At 56.3% G+C, this 14,330-nt stretch overlaps 1 protein-coding gene across 1 annotated transcript in view; it reads right to left on the bottom strand.

Moving 5' to 3' along the window:
* The window catches only part of MAPK8IP3 (mitogen-activated protein kinase 8 interacting protein 3), a 47,235-nt gene that overhangs the window by 8,918 nt on the left and 23,987 nt on the right, over nt 1-14,330 (bottom strand). Inside the window, exons 5-12 of the mRNA XM_060031471.1 lie at nt 13,890-14,031; nt 10,381-10,627; nt 9,711-9,813; nt 9,347-9,465; nt 3,395-3,406; nt 2,516-2,533; nt 1,178-1,235; nt 730-882 (exon numbers count right to left, since the gene is read on the bottom strand). Coding sequence (XP_059887454.1) covers nt 730-882; nt 1,178-1,235; nt 2,516-2,533; nt 3,395-3,406; nt 9,347-9,465; nt 9,711-9,813; nt 10,381-10,627; nt 13,890-14,031 — 852 coding nt within the window. The remainder of the gene's footprint in view (nt 1-729; nt 883-1,177; nt 1,236-2,515; nt 2,534-3,394; nt 3,407-9,346; nt 9,466-9,710; nt 9,814-10,380; nt 10,628-13,889; nt 14,032-14,330) is intronic.

Genomic DNA, 14,330 nt, shown 5'->3' with positions numbered 1-14,330 from the left:
GGGAAGGTAAGGGCAGTGCTGGCTTCAGGCAGGGCCAGAGGAGACCTGGCTCCCAGTCCCACAAACCTGGCACAGGTGCCACCTGCCTAGGGCCCGCCCCTAACACCTCCCCTTTCCTGTCTGGAGCCAAAGGCACCACTTTGGGAGAATGGGGTGAGGATCAGGCTGGAAGAGAAAGGCCACAGGGACGTGCAGAGTGCTGGGGAGGACACCCCAGAGCTTCCCAGCAAGGCTCTGTGACCCAACCTCAGCTGATTGAGGGCTGGGGAGCAGAGGGGAGTGCGGGGGACCTTCGGTGGCCAGAGGCCATTATCCTCCCTTCCCTCCTCCTGAACGAATGTAATAGTGTGAGAGGAGTGGGAAGGCCCCGCTCAGCCGCCAGAAAAAGGACACCCAAGACAGGAGACTGTCCCTCGTGTGGGATTATTCCCCCGAGGATGGTGGAGACCAGAGGGGAGGGGTGGGATGCCAACACAGTAGTTGGGTCTGGATGGGTCGAATATGAGATGTAGCTCAGGGATGAGCAGGAGGCTGAGCAGTGAGCACGCAAAGTGAACCACTTTGGGAAGGAATGACCTCAGGGGGTGTGCTTAGCTAGAGAGCAGATGCCAGGGAATTGCGGAGAGGTGCGGAGAGGACCGGAGGGGCCTGGGCAGGGCCTGACCCTGCTCTCCACGCCTGGTGGCCCAGCCTCCGTGGGAGCCCCGCCCCTCAAGGAGCCCCGCTCACCTCCTCAGCTCCTCCTCCAGGTCCTTGATGCGGTTCTCCAGTCTGAGTTTGGCCTGCCTGGCGGCTTCCAAGTCCCCCTTCAGCACCTCCTGCTCCCCCGAGAGCTGGTCCACCTTGGCGATGAGGTCGTTCTTCACCACGTTCAGAGCGTTTCTTTGAAAAGGCAGAAAGAGGGGAGCTCCTTGTGAGCCGGTGTGTACATTAAGTGATGGGGTTTCAAAGGAGTCTGCCCACCCTGGTGTATCTGAGCAGACACATCCTGGCCTTGAAAGTGGTGAGAGGAGGTGACCACCCCATCCTCTCCCCAGGAGGGGTGAGCTCAGTCCAGTGGGTCCAGGTCCTCCCTGGGGACTGCCCTGAGGCTGGGCCAACGCAGTTGTTACAGGAGCCCCTGGTCCTGGTTGGGGGCTGTCTCAGCAACTGTGGTGCTGAGGAAGAACATCCTTACTTGGTTTCTAGAAGCTGTGAGTTCTCCAGCAGCAGATTCCCCACTTCCTTGCCCATTCCTGAAACAAAAGGTATGGAGTTATTACGTGTGCCTGGTGAAGCCAGACCCTGATGCTCACACCTGCCTCAGAATAACAGACGTCCTGCCGGGGGGCGGCCCACCCCTGGAAGGATGGCCCCCCCCCGGGAGGGCTGATGTGAAAGGATAAGGAACAGAGGCCCGATCTGCAGGAAGACGCCTGCCCGGGGAGGCCGGGCGACCTTAAGAGAGGCCTCTGCCGGTCTTGAGGCAGGCTCTCCACCAAGCAACGCAGTCAGGAAAGGACCTGCTGTGTGCGAGCCCCGTGGGGGTCTCAGACTGGCCTCTGGAGGGCAATGAGCAGGTCTCCTCTGCCCCGATGGATGCAGCAGCCCTGGGCTTACATTCTGGAACTCAGTGATGGGCTCTCACAGCTCTCTACCAACATGAAGTCTGGGTACCAGCAGGGCCTGGACAGTACCCTTATGGCCTCTGTGCAACCTCCTCAATCAATGCCCACCCCTGGCCCAGTATCACTGCCTTCCCCCAGCCCTGTGACTTCCAGGCCATCATGAAGCAGACCCTTTTCAGAGCTGCCCCCTCGGAGAATGGAGGTTGGAGCTGTGGTGATGGGGACAGAGAGCCCTGGCCAAGGAGATGGGATGGTCCATGGCAGGTGCAGCCCTCCACCAGGCTGGGAGCAGGCCTTCAGGAGCCAGAAGGTGGGAGTGGAGGTGAGGACAGCACTCCGGGGGCTGGTGCCCAGAGGGGATGGCCAGACCCCAAAGTGGGCCCCGCAGACTGAGGTCTCTGCAGGCGTGTCACAAAACCCCCAAAGCACCATATCTAATCCTTCAGGACTGCCTCGAAGCCCAAGGTCTGTTCCTCTCGTTCACTTCCCTCCTCCACAGCCTTAACACAACTATGAGACGAGATGACCCACACACACGGTGTGGCGAGCTTAGGGTTCTGCTGGTTGTTTCTATTCTCACCTCCTCGCCTCAAACGTGGCCTGCCTGCCCTTCAGATGGGATGCAGCAGGCACTGGGCTCAGGCCTTCCTGATCTAATGGGGGGTGCTGAGAGAGGCTGGGGTCCCCTCCTCAGCCCGTCAAGGGTCTGCTCTGAGGGAGTCAGGTGCCTGCTCACCATGCCTGCTGGAGGCTCCACCCCCACCCCTGAAGCCACAGATACCACTGCCCCCACGGCTGCCCCACCGGGCTCAACAAAGCAAATGGCTCATGAAGCATGAGAAGGTGTCAGGGAGGCAGAGGAAGCCAGAAGCAGGGAAACACATACTGAAACAGGGCCTCGGCCTTACCAAAAAAATCATCGCGCACTATGGGCGCCGTCCCAGTCCCAGGGAGATGGGCGACCAGGGCGGGAGGAAGGAGAGGGAGAGAGGAGGGGAGAGAAAAGAAGCGCGTTAAGCCCGTGTGATAAGCAGGCGGGGGGACTTCAGGGCTAATTCTCGCTGGGTTAGGGGTGGACACAGGAGTGGGACAGGAGGGGCGGGAGATGGGATGGGGCCAGCTACTCCTTCCAGAAAGTTTACCTTGGGTGGTGAGGTGGAGGATCAGGGCAACACAACTGACATCTTACACTAAAATCCTGGGTTGGTGGGGTGGTGGGGTGGGGGGTGGGGGCTAAGGACAGAGGTCTCTGCAAATGAGGGAGAGCTGTGACCAGGCCCCGGGTGCCCTTGAACATAGTGGGGAAGTAGCACGGGGATGGGCAGGACCTCAGAGCCTCTGCTGAAAGCAGAAAAGCAGGAGCTTGGTCCATGTGCCCCGTGGGGAGAGGACCCCTGACTTCGAGGGTGTACCCAACAGAGGGGAGATGCCACAGCACTGAGTCTGTACTCTGTGTCCAGTTAACTACCCTCCACCTCTATCGGCTCTGTAGGACCTTAAGAAATGGCCTACAGAGAGAGACAGGGGTCAAGGGCACAGCAGCTCTCCCTCAATTGTCAAGGTCACTGTCAGTGGGCTGGTGGAGCAAACCAAAAGCTTCCGAGCAGCAGTAGGCTGGTGAGCAAAAGCACGTGTGCCTTAGTGGCCTGGACCAGGATTGGGAGGGGACAGGCTGCACAGCTGGCGGTGACTGGGCAGCAGCAGTGGGGTGTCCCAGGGTGCCACCCCCTCCACCTGGACGCCACCATGGGGAAGAGGGTCCGCAAACAGACAGCAGAGATACACACCTGAGAACTCCCCTGGGGCCGTGTCCAGCGAAGCACAGAGACGGGGAAGGAAGTGACAAAGGTTAATTGGTGACTGAAACCAACAAAATGAAGAAACTCTTATTAAAGAAAAAGCGACGATGATCAGCCATTTCCACGTTGAAGGGCCCAAAAGCATACGAGCAGACGACCCCAGGCCTGTGGGTGCCAAATGCATCCAAGGCAGGAACCCTGAAGGAAAGGGGAGGTCAGAACATCACGCTCCTCAGTCCTGGGGGCCCTGGGGCAGGCGTGCAGATCTAAAGCCTGCTCGCCCCTGTACTCCCACCACCATCAGGAGGGCCAGACCCCTGTAAAGCTAACGTGTGTGTGGGTGTGGTGTGGTGGGTGCTGGGCATCCAGCCTCACAGGCGCCCCCAGAGTGAGTGAGCCACGGACAAGGACCTGGCCTCGGTGGGGGGTGGGGGTGGGGCCCTGGCCAGCCCAGGTCTTAGGGGAAGGGCAAGAGCTTAGGTCAAGGGCAACCAGAAGACAAGGGCCCTACTGTGCAGGGAGGGAATCACTGAGTCAGGATGTGAGGGGTGGGGGGGGACGCTTGTACCAAACTGCTCTCTGCCACCCAGCTGAAGACTTGAGGAAATGATGCTGTTCTATTTGGTTCATTTCACGCAGAATTGGTATAAAAAGTCGCCTGACTTAAATGACAAACTACAGAATCTGTGGAAGGAATTCAAATGATAAAGTGGATTTATCATTTTGATAGGCGGTTCAGAAGTGGATGTGTCCCCTCTCATCTCTACTTCCCAGGCAGCTGCTGTTCACGCTTGATATTCTCCTTCTCAGACATCTTTCTAGGCAGACATCAGTTTCTAAAAAACAAAATCGTGACCACCACTCTCCATCCTCTTGCGCAACTTCCTCCGTTGCACCTCACACGGTATCCCAGGACCCCTTCCACATGAAGGATCCACGATCACCTTGAAAGCTTCGATGTATTTCCATATGGAGACGTCCCATCGTTTCCTAGGGCATCGGCTCCTTTGACAGGTATTTCGGGCCTGCACGGTTGTGTGTGGGCACCAGGACTCGCGTATGGGCTCCTGTGGGTGCCTTGGTCCTATCTGAGGAGAGGTGGTCCTGCTCCCTCCAGGTCCAGCCTGGCCGTACCCTGCCAGCTGGCCTCTGCCGGCTGGCCTCTGCCGGCCACCTCCCATCAGCGGGGTGGACAGTACCCACTTCATTTTTATCAATCATTTGAGGAAAAAGAGTTAGCTGTATACTCTCTCACTATTCATTTCTGTGTTATTCTTGAAGTTAAACATCTTTTCAGGTTTGTGGGTCTCTTCTGTGAATGTCCTGCTTTATCCTCTACTCATTTCATATTAAAAAAATTTTTTTAAATTAATTTTTGCCTGCATTGGGTCTTCATTGCTGCACACAGGCTATCTCTAGTTGCGGCGAGTGGGGGCAACTCTTTGTTCCGGTGTGCAGACTTCTCGTTGCGGTGGCTTCTCTTGTTGTGGAGCACAGGCTCTAGGTGCAAGGGCTTCAGCAGTCGTGGCATGTGGGCTCAGTAATTGTGGCTCGCGGGCTCTAGAGCACAGGCTCAGTAGTTGTGGCGCACGGGTTTAGTTGCTCCGTGGCATGTGGGATCTTACCAGACTAGGGCTCGAACCTGTGTCCCTTGCATTGGCAGGCAGATTCTTAACCACTGCACCACTAGGGAAGCTTCCTATTGTACTTCACTTCTTTTAACGTTAATGGTGGAGACCATAAATACATATATATACATACACATACGTACATACACACACACACACACACACACACACTCACTCACTCTCTCTCTCTTTGGTTTTGGCAATGAAGAGAAGCCCAGATTATGAAAATACTCTCCAATATTCTCTTCCAGTTCTGTTATCCTTGTATTTTTATGTTTAGATCTTTACTCCACCTAGAAATTATTTTTGTGTTCGGAGTGAGGTTGAATTAGACATCATTTTTTTCCAAGTGGCTAGTCAACGAATCCAGTACACATATTGAATAATCCATCATCTGAATGTCTTCAGGAACTGGTGATGGGGGACCAGGCCTCCTGTCACTGACACTTCCTCCAGCTGAGCCAGACTCTGGGGACTCGAGCAGACCCCAGCTCATCCCTCCACCCTGCTGGACAAAGGGCCGGCCCCTCACTCCAGGGCTCTGTCCACAGATCACAGGAGCTCGCGGTTCTCCTCAACATCTCAGGGCTGCCTGCCTTGCCTGTGCTCCTCGTGATGAAGGCTCCAGAAAGGCACCCAAAGGCCCATCACTCCCAAGAGTGGGGTCTCATTCCAACCAGAACTAAGTGGTGCCTGAGAGGGCCCCCGCCCGCCAAGCGTTGCAGCGCAAGTGCCTGGGCACTCACCATCAGGTGAGAAGACGATTCTCACTTCAGCCCCTCAACACAGACCCATCAGATGCACTGGTTAGAGCTTCTCACGTCAGGCACTCCTGCTTGAGGGAACTGACCTCAGGAGATGCATCAGACATCATTTCCCTCTCAGGAACCCTGCTGCAACAGACTGCACCTCTATCTACTGACTCAGTCAATGTGGCTCCAGGTAAAACTCACTGGTGTGCAGTTTCTAGTTCTCTGCTTTTCTCTCCCATCACTCTTTATGGAGACTCTGGCGTCCGGAACGGTGCTGTCTGAACCACAGGATGTGGCCACATGCTAGAGCATCTGCCAGCCCCGGGGGCGCCAGGATGGGTGGGGGGCAGTCACATGGAGTGAGCACGCACACCATCAGCACTGCACCTGTGGGCGCTGCAGGGGAGGGGACAGCTCTGCAGCCTGGGGCCACAGGGCAAGGCAGGAAACGTGGCCAACGGGATGGACTGACTGGCAGGCCACCCAGTGCCACCAGGTAGCGAGGAGGCCAGTGAGCTCCGGTGATCTCATAGAACCATGCGAGGCATCACAAGTGTAGCAGAAGCATCAGTCACAACAGTCAAAAGTGAAATGACCCAAATGTCCATCAGTGGCTGAATGGATACATGAAATGTGGCCTATCCACACTGAAACATTATTCAGCCATAAAAAGGAATGAAACTCTGACACACTCCAACATGGACGAACCTTAAAGGCATGATGCTAAATGAAGGTAGCCAGATGGAAAAGGTCACTGACGTGAAATGTCCAGAACAGGCAAGTCTGCAGAGATAGGAAGTAGAGCAGCAGTGCCAGGGTGGTGGCGGGGAGCGACTGCTACTGGGTACAGGTTTCGTTTGAGGGGCGGTGTAAAATGTTCTAAAGCTATGTGGTGATGACTGCACAAATCCGAACGTGCTAAAAGTCACTGAGGCGTACACTGAAAGTGGGTGGATTGTATGGTGTGGAAATTCCATCTCAATAAGGCTGTTAAAAAAAGCACAGCGGTGGTCGGAGGCAGGGCTGCCACCCTGGGTGGGACCAGAGTTCAAGTCCTGGCTCTGCCACTTCACCTCGGCCTCTGTGACCTCAGTTTCTTCATCTGTGAAATGGAGACACTAGCAGTATGAGGCATTAACGGTGGCTGGGTATATAAAACATTGGTGTCGCTCTTCTTGTAAGGCCCGTGATGAGTGTTGGAATCTTGTCACATGACGAGACTGAAGAAAGGTACGAGGTGCAGGGGCCCCCGCTTCGCCCCTCAGACCTCCTCCAGAGCTCTGCACCAGGAGCGGGAATGCGAAGCTGGGCCTCCGACCCTGACATGGAAATGCAAAACATCCTATGTCTGTATGTCTTCCTAGGGAGATGCCTTTTACCTTTTTATCAGGTTCTCAAAAGCTCAAGAAAGTGTGGTGCCCTGCTGTGTAAGCTCTCTAGTGCAGGAGGCTGCCCCCCAGGCCCGGTGCGGCTCCAACGTTGCCCGGGCAGAAAGGCACTCCTTCCAGTGACCACCCGTCACAGCCTGGATCCCAGGTGCCTCCTCCCGGCCACGCCCGGCCCTGCTGGTGTGAGCACATGCAGGGGAGCAGCCTACAGCCCATCCCCACGAGTCCACACCTGTCCAGGGGGTTCCCACATCTAGAAAGATCTACGCCCGCAGGTAGCTATGACAGTGGTATTCAAACAGCAAAAATTAGAATTGATTAGGCAATTCACAGTCACACAAAGATAAGGAAATTAAAACGTGCAGAGGAATCTTAGTGGTTCAGGGAAACATTAACATCAGCCATGAAGAAAAGGCCAGACAAAAGCTGCCACCCCACGTCCCAGGTGCGCATGCTGGGGCCCTGGCACCTGGGAGGGTGTCACTCATCACGGCTTGGGGGCTCCTCTGGTTTTTACTTCCTTCTTGGCAATGTCTGATATTACTTTAATATTATTATCAGCATGTATCTTTTTTCTAAAAATAAAAAAATGCCTAAAAATTGAACTTATATGGTAGTATCTGAAATATGTAAAGAAGAGAAGGATGTCAAAATACTAAAAGTGACTATCCCTAATGAGTAGACTTTTTCTGAATACTAACAGCTTTTGTGTATTTTTAAATATATATTTTTACAATGCTTGTGAGAAAAATTCCATTAAAAATATATACTGCCAAAAGCGGGCATCTCTGTCTTGTTCCTAATCTTAGAGGGGACGCTTTCAGTCTTTCACCATTGAGTATGAATGTACTTTACTGAAATGTACACCTAAAAACTGATAAGTTTTACATTATGGTTTTACCACAATTTGATATATACAGTTGTGTACCTGTATCTCTGGCTGAAAATTCTGGCTGAAAAATTTAAATTCTGGCTGAAAAAACTTCTGTTCCAGGCACAAGGCGTGCTGGTGCTAAACACCCCAGATGATGCTGCTGCCTGGAGGTCTCCCCACCCTGAGTAAGACAATCAACTTATGAGAACTAATAGGAATGCAGGCCCACTGCAAAGAAAGCGAGGCTGTTCCAGCTAAAAACGCCAGCCGGGCCCCCTTCGTTTGCAGGTCAGGCCTGGTGGTGTGTGCAGCTGGCAGGCCGGCCGGGCGGCGCTGTCTACCCGGGGAACCGGTCCAAAGATGCCCCCGAGTCCCTGCTGGTGCGTCTATCAGGGGGGAGTGAGAGCAGCAGAGAGGCTGGCAACAGAAACCCTCAGATGCCAGACAGCTCCGCCTCCTCAGGCAGCAGATGATAAAACATGGATCAAACATCAGAAGGCAGCCTTCCCGGATTCTCTTAGTGGAATCGCTACCACCCTGCTTGCCACGTATCCAGTGGAGGCAGCTGCTGCCCCTCCCCAAGGAGAAACAAGAGGACCCTTCCTTGGGGTGTGGGGAGGGGACAGAACAGAACCACGGCCCTGACGCCCACCTTGCTGGCTGCTGAGCAGGAGAGAGGGCTTCGGGGACAAGGCCGCTTCTCCAGGCTGGGGCTCCGGACACACATCTGGGCCAGGGGAGCTTGAACCCCACTGAGAGACAGCGTGACTTCCCTCCACTGCCCCGAGGGCCACAGCCTGGCCTCAGAGCCATGCAGGCTGCCCTCAGGTACAGGCATACGCTGGCACACGGGGCCTGGCTCGGGCAGGGAGGGAGGACCAGGAGCAAGTCTGCATCAGGCAGGCTGTCTCTGCACCCGTCTCAGACATAGCCTCACAGGGCTCCCAGAGGGCACTGACACTGTCTGGGCACGCTCCTCGTGGACTGGAGGAGCTGGCAACCACCACCCTCCCAAAACGTTCCTAGAAAGTGGGCTGCCCAGGGGAGGGGCTTGGAGCAGGGCTGGGCTGAGGGCTACTGGGAATGGGTTTCTTCTTGGGCTGACAAGATGGTCTATAGACAGTTGCTCGAATCCGTAAGCACCCCAAACCCCACCGAGCGGCACACTTTAAGAGGCGAGTTACGGTAAGTGAATACATCTCAATATTCAGTTTGTAAAAAGAACTTCCTGGCTCACAGAGACTTTGCTTTCATCACAAACTCAACCACAACAGGGTCCCGGGGATGGTTGTTTTTACCTAGCAGGTCGGCCCCTTCGTCCACATCCCCGATGACCTCGGACCCCGCAGTCGACAGCTCGTGGTACAGGGAGTCAGTGTTGATGCCAAAAGCCTTGTTCACGATCCCCTGGGTTGGGCTGTGGGGACACGCAGCCAAGGAAGGTGGAGTGAGTGGGCAGCACCACTGGACCGCACACGGGGACACCTCTGAGGGGCCACTCGATGCCAACACCGCTGGCGCAAGTGCAGGTGTGGCGGGTGGCGGGTCAGTGTCCTGGGCAGTTCTCCCACCTCGAGGGGCTGCGAGGCACCTCTACCAGGGGCACCAACTCCCAGGGTGAGTGCTGAGCCATTCGGGACTGGCTTTGGGCCCAGTGAGCACCTGCTGCCCGTGCGGTCCAGGCGGGGCTCCCGGCCCATGTCCAGCTCTGGGGTGGAGTCGATAATGTCCTGAACATCAGACCACTCGTCACTGCTGCCCATGCCTGGGGGAAACAGTGGAGCCCAGGGTCAGGGGGTGACCAGCAGTTCCCTGTACCACTCATGGCTGCCCTGGGGCCCCTTGTCCGGAGACCCCACGCTAGGCCACCACAGGCAGGGACGGTCATGGTGGGGGATCTTCCCGAGCTGGTGGCTGGATGGGGCCTGTCCCCCAGAACTGTGATCCCATCTGAACAGGCCATTTTTTCCTTCCCTTTTCTCTGATTAGACTGTGTCTGCTGGATGACAGTGGTCTACTGTCAGGCTGAGTTGTGTCCCCCAAATTCACAGGCTGAAGCCCTGGACCCCAGTTCCTCAGAATGTGACTGTATTGGAGATGGGTTTTTAAAGAGGTGATGAAGGTAAAATGAGGCCAAAGGGTGGGCCCTGGTCTCATCTGACTGTTTCCTTATAAAAAGCAGGGGTCGGTCAGGACACACATACAGAGGCATGACCACTTGAGGACAGGGCAGCCAAGGAGAGGCCTCAGGAGCGACCAGCCCTGCGAATTGGGAGGAGACATGCGTGGTGCTGGTGAGGGTGGGGCGCTGGGCAGGCAGGGCGGCCAGTACCTATGCTGACGTTGCGCATCTCCTGTGTGACCTGCACCTCCATGTTGCGGCTGTTGCGCTTCTCCCGCGCTCTCTTGTTGTTCTTGGAGCTGCCGCTGTAGTCGCCCAGAGGTTGCAGGCCCTCGCTGAGGGGTGTGACCGCAGCCGAGGGCACAGAGGACGTGGGCGTGTTGGACTTGGTGCCCGTGGTGCTGGGCGTGGCCGCCGCTGAGGACTGGCCTGACTCGGACATCTCATCCTGCGGACACTGGGGCCAAACACAGGAAGAGGGAAGCTCGTGGCGCGGGTCAGGTCCCCCGGGGAGGCCACGAGGGGTGGACCACACAGGGCCGGCAGGGCCTCGGCCACCACCACAAGGCCCCCTTGCTTGGGGTCTTTGCCACTCGGCCGCAGTAAAACAGCACTCCGTGCCAGAATGGAAGTGACAGGAGGCCACTTCTCTCCCGCTGGGCTGATTCCTCCCAGCCTCTTCACTTGACTCATCCAGCCTCTGGCTTTCCAGAGGCGGCTACACCTTATTTAAATGGCTTGGGCCGGGCTTTTGGCTTGCACGCTTTCCAGTATGGGGCTAGACACGAAGCTATGTGGATGTGGCCGGTAACCCCTTGCAGCCGGTGGGTGGGCCGAGCTAAGCCCCAGCCCAGGTCAGGGCAGAAGCTCCCCGGCTGGGAAGGAGGCCGGGGAGGCCGGCGTGCCTTCTGATCAAGTTACTGCTCCACTGCGAGGCCCTCGAGGGCTGGTCCCTCTCGTTCCTGCCTCCTGCCTCCCGCCCTGGCCACAGTCAGGGGCTGTGACAAGTGGGCACCTCCCCAGTTCTGCCAGTGGTGGCCTCCCCAACAAAGAGACACCAGGGGATGGGTCTCGCTTAATCTCCACGGCCCAACCGAACCAAAGTTTGCCTTCAACACCTACGCAAATGCAAATTCCACAGAATGGGACGTCCCCCAAATGTTCCGAGAGTGAAAAAAGACCAGATTAGTAAAAACTGCAATCAACTGTTGACCTTAAGAATCTCCCTGGAGAGAGAACACATTGTTTGAATAAATGTGGACAGCAAACAAACATTCCTCTCCTACCGTCTTTCCTGGTGAAACCATCAGGGAACCTCAATAAAAATAGTCTCTGCTCTTCTACGAACTAACATCGGCGGTAACCCCAGACTCACCCCCGACTCATCCCTGAGCAGGTGCCGTGGGGCCCCCGCAGCCTCTTTCTTGCCTGGTGCCGAGAAGGGGCATGGCCTCAGGAGGGGCTGAGGCCCATGGGGGCGGAGGGGGGCAGTACTGAGAGGCCACTCTGGGTACATGTTCCCATCGGCGCCAGATCACACGGTTTCCTCAGAGGACACACTTTCAGGAGAACTTTCTTACAAGAGGAGCTGATGACGGGGTGTCGGCCTTCTTTGTGAAGCTGGATGGATGCTGGGACCAACCTACCCCCACCTTTAACTAGGAAGGGCTGACTGTGCTCCCATGGCCACCTCCAGGTGACTAGGAGTCAGAGTGGTTTGGGAGCCTTGTGGGATCTGCCTTTTCCCGAGCAGCCTGGTCCCCGCCAGGCGCCGCCTCTCCCTGGGCTGAGACTCTTCTACCCGGAACCTCACATCCTCGTTCTCCTCTCGACAGGGCTCCCATCCCAGCAGCTGTGTCCCCGAGGGACACTTGGTGATGTCTGGAGACACTTGTGGTGACCAGAGCTGGGGATGGGTGGAGGCAAGGTGCCCACAACACCCCACAGGGAACAGGATGGCCCCCATAGCCAACAACACTCATCCGGGTTGCTGATGAGCTGTGGTGAGAAGCGCCCCCTGCAAACATTTTTGGTTTGGGTTTGGGTTCTGCAGCTCAGGGCCAATTTGTAAAGAAAAAACCCTTTCCTCTTCACAGCACCGTGCACACTGCACGCCTCTGTGGTGGGGGCCCGAGTGCTCTCCCACAGGGAGGGTTCCGAGGAGAGTGGTACCCGAGGAGGGCTATGCTCCAGGCTGATGCACAGGGACTTCCACAAAGACGGCCGGACACATGAGCCCATGCCTCACGGAAGCACACACTGTCAGACCACCTGACTCAATGGCCACGCTCCCCACCTGTCCGTGATTTGAACACTGTTTCCGTGGGCCTCCTGACTCTGGTAGTCACCGTGGGTAATTCTGCGGCATAACCAGGCCTCCCCCTACTCCCCTAGCTGTCTGTCGCCTGCAGGCCACCACTTACCCACAGGACACTCCCCCTGGCCACCACTTACCTAAAGAAACCTGCCAACCTCTAACACCAACGTGCAGCAGTGACCTCCAAATGCAAAGAACCCACATCCCAGCGGCCATGCCTCCCATGAGGAGCCACAACTGTTTGGTTAAAACACTGAAAATACAGTACATAAAAACAAAAAACAAAATAAAAACAACGAAACAAATTAAAAAATTAGAAAAACTTGAAAACCTAGAGCATAAAATAAAAAGAACTTAAAAGTAATTATTAAAAAAAATCAAACAAAACACACCTATGAACTAAAACATATAAAGGACTATAATTTATTAAGAGAGAACGATTTCAGACGACGCAGGAGAAAGAGAGACGCATGAGAACACAGGCTAGCCCAAGGGGCCGTCTGGAGACCCCAGCCTCCCAGCTTTCTGAGGCTCAACGCCCCCGCAGGGGCTTGGGGGTACACGCCAGCTGTGGGCCCCGCCCCTTCTGCCCGGACCCCACTTGCTGGCAGGACAGCCAGTGACTGGCGGGCACGAGGAGTGCTCACTCCGCGGAACAGACGCCGAGTGAGTGGGGTCGCTTTCCGATACAGCTGACAGCTTGTGGTGACCTCCTGCAGCCCAGCTGGACACTGCGAGGCAGGAGGACAGCTGGCAATGAATTGCGGTGGGAAGGAAGCTGTGGGGAAGACTGGGCCCACATCCACTGCTCGACCCGGCCCAGAGGGTATCCTCTGATGGCCTCAGTGGGGAATCACCAGACCCAGGGCGAGGGTCTGGTCTCTTCAACAAGCAATGGGGCCCGCGTTCCGTCCTGCCACAGCCTGCCTTCACCAGATGGGCTGAGCTCACAGACCAAGACTGGCAGCAAGTGCCCAGGGGCCCTGCACAAGTGCCTGCCCTTGGCCTTCCCAGGGCCCCAGTGCTGGGGATGGAGGGTGGGTGCTCTCACTGCTGAGCTGAGCACACCCAAGATGTCTTCCTTCTCAAACTCAGGTGGTTAGCACGGGTAGGCCGGTAAGAACAGCCCAAAGAAGAGAAGCTGACCCCTGGCCTTTGACTTTCTCCTGGTTGGAGTGCAAACCTCAGATGCTAGAAGGACAACACGTGTGGGGTGAAGCCCAGTCTGGTTGCGAGGCTCTGGGTTATGTTCGGGGATGGTCACTACGCTCAGCCCTGCCCGATGGGCACGCCCTGGCTGTAGGCAGGTCCCCGAGCAGCCAAGAGTCCCGGCTGCGGCCACACCCTCCTGAAAGAATGTGGGGCAACGGGGAGCCCTCACTCCATAGCACGGCTACAAAACCTGGTAGCTGGAGCTGAGCTGCAGCTGGCCGAGGTCACTCAGGTGCCAGTGGTCCCCCGCAGGCATGAGCTTGCCCCCCATCTGTGCACGTACCATACCGTCGGTCAGGGGGAAGACGCTCAGGGAGGTGGGGCGCTCCTTCCTGTTGAAATGTGGGGAGAGAAGGAGAGGGGGGATTAGACAGTGGCTCCTGAAACAGGGCTGCAAACTCTTTCTGGACATGCAGATGCTTATTCTGCAGCTGGAGCTGCTCTAAAAGACGCCCCTGACCACGGGCTGTAGGGAAGGGCGTGACCTTCTGGGTGGCTAGGCACACAGGACCTCAGACCCCTCTGACCTGCAGCCGCACTAATCAGCGTGTTCACCCGCTCAGGGCATCGCCACTCCGCTGTGATCCCATAGAACATTTCCCCTCCGTTACACTGTCATTTATCACTTTTA

This window comes from Delphinus delphis, chromosome 15, assembly GCF_949987515.2.
Source record: "Delphinus delphis chromosome 15, mDelDel1.2, whole genome shotgun sequence".
Taxonomy (NCBI): domain Eukaryota; kingdom Metazoa; phylum Chordata; class Mammalia; order Artiodactyla; family Delphinidae; genus Delphinus; species Delphinus delphis.
The sequence above is the reverse complement of the archived record's forward strand: the minus strand, read 5'-3'. Positions and strand labels throughout refer to the sequence as shown.